This window comes from Podarcis bocagei (genome assembly GCF_964188305.1).
Source record: "Podarcis bocagei genome assembly, chromosome: 8".
Taxonomy (NCBI): Eukaryota; Metazoa; Chordata; class Lepidosauria; order Squamata; family Lacertidae; genus Podarcis; species Podarcis bocagei.
Window position 1 is genome coordinate 17,237,303 of NC_138133.1, and position 13,344 is coordinate 17,250,646.

At 42.2% G+C, this 13,344-nt stretch overlaps 1 protein-coding gene across 4 annotated transcripts in view; it reads right to left on the bottom strand.

The window, feature by feature from the left end:
* Window positions 1-13,344, bottom strand: part of CDH12 (cadherin 12) — a 689,773-nt gene that overhangs the window by 110,103 nt on the left and 566,326 nt on the right. For all 4 annotated transcript variants that reach the window (XM_081206312.1, XM_081206313.1, XM_081206315.1 and 1 more), the window contains one exon: window positions 4,819-5,113. In XM_081206312.1, the coding sequence (XP_081062438.1) occupies window positions 4,819-5,113 (295 nt within the window). The remainder of the gene's footprint in view (window positions 1-4,818; window positions 5,114-13,344) is intronic.

The window sequence follows — 13,344 nt, forward strand, 5'->3', positions numbered from 1 at the left end:
AATAAATAAGATTTGTAACTTGAAGCAAAATATAATTATGGGGTCAACAGGAAACAGCATGGACTATGACTCAACCCCTGTAAACATAGATAGCAAGGCAGAGAGTGCAGAAAACTAGACTGTGAAAAGGGAGGGGCAGATCTCCTTCTCCCCACCCAAATTCTGCTGCAAGGCACTGATAGTATCCGTGCACGTTCAATATCATTCAATACCGTAGTCTCATGCTGAAAGCTATTTCTAATCTTGATAAGAGTAGTCTATCAGTAGAGGCCTCAGCTGTCAGATGCATCCAGGGAAGGAGCAAGGTCTCAGTGTCCAGGCAACAGAGGAGAGAGGAGGCAAAGAGGAAAGCAAATGAACCTGGCACATTAGGATCATAGCTCAGTAATGCAGAGCACTAGGTTAACAAGCAGAAGCTCCTGAGTTCATTCATTAAAGGGATAAGGTAGCCCTCTGGCTGAGAACCTAGAGAGACATTCCCCAAACCAAAAGACAATACTGTACTGGGCGAGATGAACAAATCGTTGGGGTGCTGCACCTTTTGCAAGTAGAAGGGGTCTGATTGTGGCCATTGTGAATAATTAAGAATGTTTCAGGTAAGGAACACAAACCTACAAACCCCTTAATAACCAAGTATTAAACACCTTTCATAACACCTTGCTAAACGGTCTTGGCCCAGTATACGTGAAGGAGTGTCTCCACCCCCATCGTTTAGCCCAGACACTGAGGTCCAACGCCGAGGGCCTTCTGGCGGTTCCCTCACTGTGAGAAGCAAGGTTACAGGGAACCAGGCAGAGGGCCTTTTCAGTAGTGGTGCCCACCCTGTGGAAAGCCCTCCCACCAGATGTCAAAGAAAACAACAACTACCAGACTTTTAGAAGATATTTGAAGGCAGCCTTGTTTAGGGAAGTTTTTAATGTTTGATGTTTTATCATGTTTTTAATATTCTGCTGGGAGTTGCCCAGAGTGGCTGGGGAAACCCAGCCAGATGGGCAGGGTATAAATAAAAATTATTACTACTACTACTATTATTATTATTATTATTATTGCTAAGCGAGTGAAGGAGATGGCCACAGATACACAAGCAGGAGCAACCAATTGCATATACTCCTCGGGCCTCCCACTGCCATGTCTGCAGCAAGTAATTGCTGTTGATATCTTAAAATGGTGGTGATGTAGAATATTTGTCTCACTTGCTCAAGTGTACTCAAACCAGAGGTGTGCATCCATTATCCAGTATGGTACAATGTCTCAAACAGTTCCTACACAGGTCTATGCTCTTTGAGTAGCTACTACACAGAACTAATTTAATACTCAACCTTGAACAGCAGAGGTCATGAATGCCAACACCGACAGAATATCTATATGTGGTCCGAAGAGGATGCTCAGTAATAGATTGGGTTTTAGAAAGGAAGCTGAGGTAGAAAGTGGGCCAATCTACATCCTTAAAGAATGCTTTTAAAGCAATTTAGGAGACAAAATGAATGGCAGGAAGAGGAAATCTTAGATGAAAACAACCGTTTCATTTTGATAATTTATAAAAAAAGATGCTATTTTTCTTAGCTTACCAAAAAATCATACAGTTATGACACATTATTTGTTTCAGCTGCAAGATCACCCGGAGGCGAAAGAATATCATTATCGAATAATTCATGTATCAGAATACTAAATACTGGACAGCAAAGTCTTACATTAGCAGAAAAGCTAATGTTTGTTGCTTAGAAATTGTTGGTATTGCTAATGTAAGACTTTGCCGTTCAGTATTTAGTTTTCTGATACATTAATTCTTTGATAATGATATTTCTCCAGTCATCCAGTGTATGGAAAGTCCCTCTGATTTTTTAAAAAAATCGGAATGTAATTTGCTCTTATTTGTTTGTATTGTGATTTGATTTGATTTGCTATTAATTGGGATGGATTAATAAAAATTATTTATATAAAAAAGAAATTTTTGGTGATTAATTTAGCAGCGGAGGCATGACTTGGTCATTATGAGTATGGCTCTTCTTATCGCCATGTGTATGTAAAACTCTCTGATCGCTTCCCCCTTGAACTTAAAAAGGGTAGCACAAGTAATAATAAATTCACTCTCAGTTTTGCCCACATAGGCAGAGAAGTCCTGATTTAAATACTGATTGAAAGGTCCATCATAATAACTTGCCCTCAAAAGGGCATGCCCATCCAAACACCTCCCTTCTATGTTTTGCCTCAAGGGGCAAACAACAGCTTTTTCTGCATGAAGCAGAAAAAAATAGCAAGGGGTAAAGTTAAATCCACATCTCACTAAGACTCGATCCCCCACACTACCAGGGGAGCATAACAGTAACCCCATGTAGTTGTATTGGCCACATGTGGGACTTCTACGTATGAAGAAGAAGAAGAAGAAGAAGAAGAAGAAGAAGAAGAAGAAGAGGAGGAGGAGGAGGAGGAGTAGTTTGGATTTGATATCCCGCCTTTCACTCCCCTTCAGGAGTCTCAAAGCAGCTAACATTCTCCTTTCCCTTCCTCCCCCACAACAAACACTCTGTGAGGTGAGTGGGGCTGAGAGACTTCAAAGAAGTGTGACTGGCCCAAGGTCACCCAGCAGCTGTATGTGGAGGAGCGGAGACGCGAACCCGGTTCCCCAGATTACGAGACTCCCAACTCTTAACCACTACACCACACTGGCTCTCTATGAGACGTGCTTATGTTCAGGCTCCATTTTTGTAGCTCTCATGAGCGGTGCATATGCAGTTGACACATTACCAAAATAATGCTGCTTTAAAAAGAGCTACTGTCATCATGGAAATCTCAGTGATTGAAAAATACTTCACACACATGGAGGAGACAGGTCACCTAGAAATGAATGATCTGGCAGCAGGGACTCCCTTCCATCTTCCTGGGGCAACTTGCTGAGAGAGCCACTTCTGAGCTGGAGAGGAGGTGGTGTTGCAGGCAAACGCCCTCCCCACGCACATGGGGGCTGACTCCAGCCCCCGCGAGACTGAGGGAATCCTTGGGCACGTCATCTCTCTGTCCAGCCAATCGGCTGGGCAGGGAGGCGTGGCCCAGGCTATTTAGGGCCGGCGTGGCTGAGGATTTCCCTCTCTTCTTCGTTCCAGCTGCTCCGGTTTCCCACCCTGCACGCCCTTAGGTTTGACATTGCTATGGACTTCGGCTGGTTGGTAGGGGTATTGTTATGCAAATGAGAGGGAGGGAGGAAGTGCCATCACCTTTCCCCAAAGCGAAGGGTAGTCCGGTAAAGGATTCCGGGGGGCGTTGCCCCGTCCAAAGCCTATGGAGGTGTGGGCCTAAGGCACGCCCCCGAGTGGTGACCCCGGGGGAGCGCCTGATTGATGTACATCAGCAGGACTCCCCCTACTGGTGGTTAACCCTTGCCAGCCTTCATGCAATCAGGCTGAAGCCGGTTAGTCAATAGGACCAATGCCTAAGCCAATACCGCTCAATTCTGCAATCAATAAAGTTGTGGCCTTTTACGTCCATTAACCTTAAATTCTGTGTCCTGTGTCTTATTTTCCAAGGAGGGAGGCGGGACTCACCACGCAACACCAACATGTGTGAAGATACCCCTCAACCACAGGTGTGGGGAGCTTGTAGCCCTCTAGATGTTGCTGAACTACAACTCCCATCACCTGTGGCTATTGGCCATCCTTCCTGGGGCTGATGCTCAACAATATCACCTCTCTGGGCCAAGTGGATTATTTTGAGTACTTAATTGTGCATCTGTGGAATGCTATTACTTTAGATCCAAAAATTGTTTACATTAATGTATGAGTTTATATTAGTGTTTACATGTATATCATCTGAACATGGATTAAGTTTGTTTTATTTTTGCTGTGCCATATGGGTCACTTTAAGAAAGATATTCTGCATCTGTGGATTACCAACACCTGTAACCCAATCAATAAGAAGAAGAAAAAGAAGAAGAATTTGGATTTGATATCCCACTTTATCACTACCTGAAGGAGTCTCAAAGCAGCTAACATTCTCCTTTCCCTCCCTCTGCCACAGCAAACACTCTGTGAGGTGAGTGGGGCTGAGAGACGTCAGAGAAGTGTGACTAGCCCAAGGTCACCCAGCAGCTGCATGTGGAGGAACGGAGACGCGAACCCGGTTCCCCAGATTACGAGACTACCACTCTTAACCACTACACCACACTGGCTCTCAATATTGTGCTTGTCCATATAACCCTACTTTGTAACAGTTGCTGCTTACCGCAGCTACTACCATGCCATAAGATTCACTGTCCTGTAATATCACATATGGTATATACAGTTATTTATGGTTTTATATTATTATTGCTGTAAAACGTGTGAGATCATGATATTGTATTTATTTGCATTACTTAGAGCTTTAACTACTGATGAAGCCCAGGATGGCAAAACAAGGCCAATATTCCGGAAATCCTTGTCTTAGACTCTGAAAGGATTTTGTGGAACTGTAACAACCTTTCATGTGGATGGTTTGGACTTCATGAACAGACAGGTGGAATAGACACCATTACACGGATGGACCTTATGCATGAACCAACTAGAGACTGATCTGATCCACTGGGTCTTCTGCTTTGTTCGTTTCTTGAACTTTATGAGTTACTTCTATTGAAATTTACAATTTGATACTATGAATAGTATACCTTATTTATCTAAGAACACAGCCGGTTATGTCTTGTTTGTTTATTGAGGATGCTTTACATGACCATATGTTTGTTTGTTGTTGTTTTGCCAGGTTCATTTCCAGAACAAATGAGGCTAAAGCATGCAGGTTAGGTAAGAAGAGTTCCTTTAAAGAAGAGGAAGGAAGAAGAAGAGGCAGACTTACCTACTGGAGACATTTCAGGGACACTGGCAACGTAAGGCCCATCGAGAAATTTTGGTTCATTATCATTAATGTCCTGCACTTTGATGATGAACTCTGATTCGGGCTCCAGTGGCTTCCTTGTATCGATGTCCACTGCTTGAGCACGGAGGGTGTAGAAAGGCTTCTCTTCGCGGTCAAGGCTCTTTATGGCATGAATGTCCCCTGTGGTCTCGTCAATGGTAAACACTGTACCAGCGCCATCTCCTGATAACGTGTACTTAACACTTCCCACTCCCTTGTCCAAGTCAGAATGAAGCTTAACAGAAAAAGAGAGAAAAGGTCAAAGTAATTAATAAGAGAAATTCATGGATGGAAGAACGGTAGCTTTTTCATTTTAAATATTAATCCAAAAATCATTTCAATCTCTAATGATATCAAAAGGGAAAGTTGCTATTTCTGAGGAAGACAGGAACATTGCACAAACTCTTTGGGATCTTTAAGTGTACCTAACTCTGTTTATAGAAATTATTACAAATAACAACATGCAGATTATTTTATAATTCTTATCTCAGTTAGCCTCTGTGTTCTTCCGAGGTTGATTAGACTGCGAGACACCAGCCTGTCCATAGCCATCCAATCAGTGTGGGTTTGGATTTCAGTGATATATGCTAGTCCAGGAATTGTCAGTTGCACTTCTTGTATTGATATCTTGGAGAAGGAAGCCTCAGGTTGAAGTTAATGCTATGTACAGATACAGGACGTCTAGCTTAATGACACTTCCTGTACTTGACTTCAAATGGGTTTGCACATTTCCTGTAAGGGGAAATGCATGAGGTACCAAGAGAACTTCTAATGTGCTTGATATAAACACAGGGATTGTGACACAGTTGTCATTTCTCCAAATGCATTGTTAATGTTCCAAACCACTCTTAATTCCATGGATGAATCTGGTCCTCCTGTGATCTGGTTTTAAATTTACGTACAGAGGTTTCCTTCCACTCAGGGACAGCCTGTCCCATTTCATTGCCTAAAAGGCAAAATGGAAAGGTCCTGCCTCCACTATGTAACCCCCCCCCCCCATTATTTCCAAATCCACAGCTAAGGAACATCATGTCTAGTTGAAAAAATATGTGTCCAGAAGAACATGCCCTACAGCAGAAGACAAGGAAATATGCTTCTCAATGATGTGAATACCACGTTTGCTAGTGGAACAGAGTAACCTCTACCTAGAGGCCAGCACACATGTGTGTATAAAGGCTGACCTCAAGGTGGATTCACAAAATAAAAAAAAATAAAAATGCTAGCTATGTAAAGTGCACCTCATTTCAATTATTTTGGGGTGAAGGGACTCAAAACAGGGGCAAAAGGCCATGAAATATTGCCCTTACTTTGAATTTGCTTCATGACTTTATCATAGTTTTGTGGCATCTTAACAATAACTGACTTGGATCAAGTAGTCAGCTTGAAAAAGCTGTTGATTTCAGGAGATGAGGTTCTGAATGAGCACATCAGACATACCAAGCAGGACTTCAGAATCAGAAAGTTTATTGTATCTATCAGTATGAAAATCACAGTAGGACAAAGATGAAGAAGAAAATAAGAAAGAAGGCAGTAAATGAAAAGGAAGAACACACAATTGTATGTTGTCATCGGCATCACATCACTGCAGCCTTTTACATGCAGAACCCAGGCTTTTAATATAATGGTTGTCAAAAATATATTCTCTGCGCTAGGTTAATGCCAGAGCATTGAACACCTTTAGCTAGGTGGGGGGGGGGGAGATCATATCTCAATAATTTTTCAACACAGTTCAGGTGAATTGCACCAGAAGGAGCATAAACTAGTAAAGAACAGTTTTTATTCATAATTTTACTACTATCCCGTGGTAGGAAAGTAGCAGGCCTAGCATATGGTTCCTCCTTTAGCCTAGTGCTATAAGTAGGATGGAGGGATATTAGCTTGTGGGGGGCATGCTTCCGTTGTTAGCTAATAGCACCAGTATCCCTCCCCTAAACACCAATCTTTCCTTTTTATCAACATTCCCATCCATGGTTAGGCCACTTCTGTGTTTTAAAAATACATCTATGAAGTACAGTAGTGTTATATGATAAAGAAGTACCCCCAAGTACAAAAAGAGTGCTTTGTGATACCACTAATCTACTGAAGCCTGTCCTTCCACACTTACAATTAAGCATTGTGACTTCCTTTCAGAGGAGACAACAGACCTGAAAACCCAGGATCTTAACACTGTTCCCAATTCCTATTAGAGACGGGAGGAATTCGTTCACGTCACTTTTTACAGAGGACTGATCCAATCCAACACTCCCAAAACTCACTTGCAAACCGAAGACAAACCTAAGTCACGGAATGTATTTCTCCAGATTTTGCTACACAGTTTAGGTGTACAAAAAGCACAGACAAAAATACAGGTTTTATGTAAAATGTGTGTTTAACATATGAATGCATCTAAAAGTTTGTATTTCATGTTAGCAAGTGGATATTTTAGTTAAAGTGTGCACTAAAATTCATGCCATGTAAATGCATACTTTTGGATGGGATTGAGGCACTCTCTGGCGGGGTCTGTTTTCCCTCGTTGTTGACTCACACTTTCTGTGGTTCTTTGAGGAGAAGGAATGGACGTGATGCATTTTAAGTCTATTGTAAAGTTGTGTCCTTTGTGGCATGCAAAAGGGCTATTAACAGATGTTTTCCAGTTCCAAAATAAATGTCTGTTCTCCAAGAAGGATTTGAGGGGTTTTTTTTATAACTTATGCATTGGGATCAAAGGAGCAAGCCTTTATTCTGTGCAAATGCTTTCTGCTTCCTGACAAGTTGGAAGCAACAAAAAGTCAAGCAGCAGCTCTTTAGAAAGCCCCAGCAGATGCTCTGCTTCTCTTGGTGGCAGATATTTTTTTTTGTATTTGTATTTTTTTTATCTTTGCATGCCATCTGATCCAGTTCAGGGAATGTCAACAATAACACCGCCACGAAACAGATGCCTTGGAGGCTGCCAGTGTATAGTTCCACCTCGCCACACACACAAACAACTGTTTCTCAATGTGTCCCGTACACCCACAAGCTGAAATTAATCCGGAGTTCTGTTTAGAGTGTAATATCAGAATGAGACAGGTTACAGCCAGCTAACATACTTTATCTTTTACTCCTGTAGAAATCCGTTCTATTTAAATGGGTATTTATCATAATAATGGAGCGGTACCTATTTATCTACTTGCACTTTGACGTGCTTTCAAACTGCTAGGTTGGCAGGAGCAGGGACCGAGCAACGGGAGCTCACCCCATCACGGGGATTTGAACCGCCGACCTTCTGATCGGCAAGTCCTAGGCTCTGTGGTTTAACCCACAGCGCCACCCGCGTCCCTTTTCAGTCCATAAATGGTACCTAATTGATTTCATCCCTCCCCTTTCATTGCATTTCCTTTGCTTTGAAATGAATGCCATAATGATGTTATAGGTTTTGGTAGAATTAGCAAAAGTTAGAATGAAGGTGTGCCAAACACAGAATTTCCTGCACTTAGCCTACGCTAACAGACCAGATTAGCCTGGTAAGGCTGGCCTGAATGCAGCCTTAAGAAACATAGAAGATTCATGACCTTGACAAAAGGTGAGACATTCAGCAGCAGACAAGGAAGCTGGAGGTTGCCAAGCATGTGTGATGGCTCCACAGCAAGACAAGAGTTCTCTTAAAACTGAGGTTTTGAGCAGGGGCTTTTGGGTAGAGGAAAAGGAGGGGACAGAACTCCACATGAGAGCTGAAGGCCAGAACCATCTTGGCAGGCTGGGAGATGCTCAGGATGCCTTGGAAATCTAGTGTTGCATGGCTGGGCGACAAGCTGCTGTTGAGATGTAACGCACTGAACGCTCTCCAGAGCAGACTCAGGTGTAAATATGTGTTAATGAACAATATCTCTGATATGACGGTCTCCACTTCTTCTTGATTCCCAACGGAAACATGACCCTGGCCATTTGAGCTAACTCTTAGGGGCTGAGGGGTCTTCACACCCCACAATAAAACATTTCAGGGGGTGGACCTCCCCAGTCAATGAACATAGCCATTCAAAGGTGTGTGTGTACGGCATCATGTGATTTATTATGTGGGGGCAGGGCTTACCTGGGCCCCCACAATGTTTTATTGAAGTTGGCACCCCTGACCCTGGGTAAGTGCCTGGAGCCCCCTGAAATCCTGCTACAACTCAATAGAGATTAAGGGTGCTGTGCAACCTTTGTAATAATAACTACATAAGTAATTAATTACATAAATTACGTAGTTTTGCCACAGTGGAGCATACCCTCCAACAGTTCTCCAATTAAAAAAGGGAGATCTTATTCTGTAATTGATAATAAAAATAATAATGTTACAATTTATACCCGACCCATCCAACTGGGTTGCCCCAGACACTCTGGATGACTTCCAACACATATAAAAACATAATAAACAATCTAACCTTTAGAAGTCTTCTAAAGTTATGAAGTTACTTATCTCCTTGGCTCGGGGGGCGCATAACCCCATACCCTCCAGCTTTTCTGTTATGAAAATAGGGACATCCTAATAAAAAGTGGGACATTCTGGGATCAAAGCAGAGACCAGATGGCTTCTGTAAATCTTGGACTGCCTGTGGAAAATAGGGATGCTTGGAGGGTCTGGGACAATGCAATGAGTAGCATAGTTTTTGGAGGAAGGCAAACTGCAGCAGAAAACCAGTACAGTATGCAGTCAATACAGGGTAGAATGGACAGCAGTGCCTCTTTACTTTTCTTCTCAACACTTAGGAAGTTTCTTTCTCCTTTCAAATCAACCCAGAACGTCAGCAAGGAGAGGAAATGAGCTCTTTGCTCTCCCAAATGGCGAGAAAATGGAAGAATACCACTACTGAGAATGGGTTCTACAAGCTTAAATAGACAGTATGGTATAATGGTTAGCATGTCAGACCTGGGAGACCAGGGTTCAAATCACACTGGGTGACCCTTGGGCCAGTCACTAACTCTCAGCTCACCCTACCTCACAGGGTTGTGGTGCCCTTTCAAATCTTGTGACCTTGTGATTTTGGACCATGTGATCCAAACTGCTCCACGCTGCTGGAAAAGGAATGGAAGAATTGCATGACACTTCCAAAGCTGGGGTCGTCCCCCCCACCCGCAAGCAATTAAGATTTCTGTCCGTCTTCCATCAAAAATAAAAAAAATCCTGGGAAAGTGACCAGTTTTCAACTCAGACCCATTACCCTCCTTTCCGATAGCAACCAGAAGCATTTGATTCATTACTGAAAGTGTACAGCCTCTTGTTTAAGAGGAGCATAACAAACCCCACGCAGCAGTACACTAATAGAGAATGTGCGTGATAAAAACGAGCTGCCTGTAGCTCCCTTTGAGAAACTGTTTATTAAGAGCTTTGTCTGGATTGACTTCAAAATGATTATCCTTTGTCATTTTGCCTGCCACAGCACTGCGCTAAAGTCAATAAGGAGAGCGGTAGTCTTCTTTATGGGATTTGCCAAAGCAGAGTGCTCTTAGTCCATTCAATCGAAGAATGCATAATAGCTGTGATCATCTGGATTATCACCGCACAAAGATGGATATCAAAGGTCTTGAAGTAGCAGCAGAGCAAATACTTTGCCTAACCTACAATGGTAAGCCGGAGTGTGCAAATCAGAGCTATTGGCTTGTCTATGTTTTCTCTGCATTTTGTATTCTGCTACAGATATTTCGACTATAAGGATATAGTGACTTGGAAAGGATTGAGTCCCTTTTTTCTGTATTCTAAAACTGATGTCTATGACCTATACAATTCCTGTAATAGTTTATGATACAGTCTTACACTTATCCAGGAGCATGTCCCATTGAAGAAGAAGAAGAAGAAGAAGAAGAAGAAGAAGAAGAAGAAGAAGAGAAGAGTTTGGATTTGATATCCCGCTTTATCACTACCCAAAGGAGTCTCAAAGTGGCTAACATTCTCCTATCCCTTCCTCCCCCACAACAAACACTCTGTGAGGTGACTGGGGCTGAGAGACTAGCCCAAGGTCTCTCAGCAGCTGCATGTGGAGAAGCGGAGACGCGAACCCAGTTCCCCAGTTTACAAGACTACCGCTCTTAACCACTACACCACACTGGCTCTCATTGAACTCTAAAAATCTACTGATAGGTTTGTGGTATAATATAGTCAGGGCTTTTTTTTAGAAGAAAGCGTGCCAGTACATTTCTGAGCACAATTCAAAGTGTTGGTGCTGACCTTTAAAGCCCTAAAAGGCTTTGGCCCTGTATATCTGAAGAAGCGTCTCCACCCCCATAATTCATTTAAGATCCAGCTCCTAGAGCCTTCTGGTGGTTCCCTCACTGCAAGAAGTAACAGGGGACCAGGCAGTGGGCCTTCTCAGCAGTGGCACCCTCCCTGTAGAATGCCCTCCCATCAGATGTCAAGGAGATTGATAACTATATAACATTTAGAAGACATCTGAAAGCAGCCCTGTTCAGGGAAGTTTTAATGTTTGATGTCTTAATGGGTTTTAATTTGTTGGAAGCTGCCCAGAGTGGCTGAGGGAACCCAGTCAGATGGGTGGCAAACAAACAAACGAACAAATGAATGAATGAATGAATGAATGAATGAATGAATGAATTAATGTCATTATCAACATCGTCATGAAGTTGTTACAACAAGTGCCACACTTTTAACATTTGGAAAAAGAAGGTGCTGGTATCGTGTAACCTTGAGTACCCCCAGAAAAAAAGAGCACAGTGTAAATTAAGCCGACATAAGGCACACCAGATCCTAAGTGTGGCAGAGGAAAAGCAAGCTTTCAAAATAGTGTTTGAATTGCACTACCCTGTTTGCTCCGTATAGTTAAAGCTATGGTTTTCCCAGTACTGATGTATGGAAGTGAGAGCTGGACTATAAAGAAGGCTGATCGCTGAAGAATTGATGCTTTTGAATTATGGTGCTGGAGGAGACTCTTGAGAGTCCCATGGACTGCAAGAAGATCAAACCTATCCATTCTTAAGCAAATCAGCCTTGAGTGCTCACTGGAAGGACAGATCCTGAAGCTGAGACTCCAATACTTTGACCACCTCATGAGAAGAGAAGACTCCCTGGAAAAGACCCTGATGTTGGGAAAGAAGGGGACGACAGAGGACAAGATGGTTGGATAGTGTTCTCGAAGCTACCAGCATGAGTTTGACTAAACTGTGGGAGGCAGTGGAAGACAGAAGTGCCTGGTGTGCTCTGGTCCATGGGGTCACGAAGAGTCGGACACGACTAAACAACAACCCTGTTTGCTGGCTTAATTTAAACCAGGTTGGCAATTCACTACACTGAGTTGAATGGACTTGGGATCCAACCTAAGTTTCTCACTTTTTGGTCCTGAGGATGTTCAGCTGGTTGCAGCTCTGCCAGAAACCTTCTAAATCCTAACCCCACACATCGCCAGATCTTGATATAAAAGATTGCCCTATTAAGTGAATTTTCACTATATTACTGATGTGTGGCCCTTGTACTTTTAGTCACTCCATCAACACATGCACGAAACATGGTATCTTATATCCCTAATACTTTGAGTACAGTCGCTGATCTTAAAATGAATGCTATTTTGTGTGTGTGTGTGTTATCTCAAACTGTTAGGATTTATAGCTTGATTTACGTTGTACTAATGTGATGGAATTGCTAAATGTATTCAATAATCTATCCCTATCTAACAGATGTATCAAATAATAGCTAAACCATTTCTCTGTCGGTGTCGGTCTTTTTTTCTTTTTTCTGCAATAACCTGATTCATAAATTGGAGTAGAAAACTCATCTCATTTAATTATATTGCTTGGGAGACATTCATGAACTTTGCGTAAGTATTATTTTAAGAAAGTTGACTATTTTTAATTTAAATAAAATATACATTTGTTTGGTTTGTCAGGCAATTGAGCAGAGTAACTAATTGAGCCTGAAATTGAAATGAATTTAATAGCCATTCACCTCCCTCTATAAAAACAGGGTGGTTCACTGTACCAAGAGATATTGACTTAACAAGTAATTAATGGCTATTTAATGCAATAGGAATGATCTTGCTAATATGGGTGTTCTCCGTGGGGTCAACAGAGCCTGTTTCACCCTCCTCAATGACTATTTTAAGGTCGTTTCAAAGAATGGGAGGCCTGTATTCACACTCAACCTATCTTATTTGCATAAAAGTAGTTACTCAAATATCTGAATGGGAGTATAGAGATACAGATATGTTTAGAGCTCTACCCCTACAGGAATAACTGTTTCCACAAGGTTCATCCATTTAATACATTAACACACTAAAGATACAATACAATACAAATCTTTATTACGGTCATAGGCCACCATAGACAAAACATAGATTATGGTGGAAAAGTCAGAAATGTATACATTTTAACCTTCCAGCGTTTGAGCCAGTTCGGTTCTCTCAGTTTCTCATTTTTTCATTCATAAACTCACTTCAAACCCAGTGGACCCATTCCATCAATGTGGAGGTTTGTGGAATGATGAACTGATCCTGGCCCCAATACCATACCAATTCTTACCCC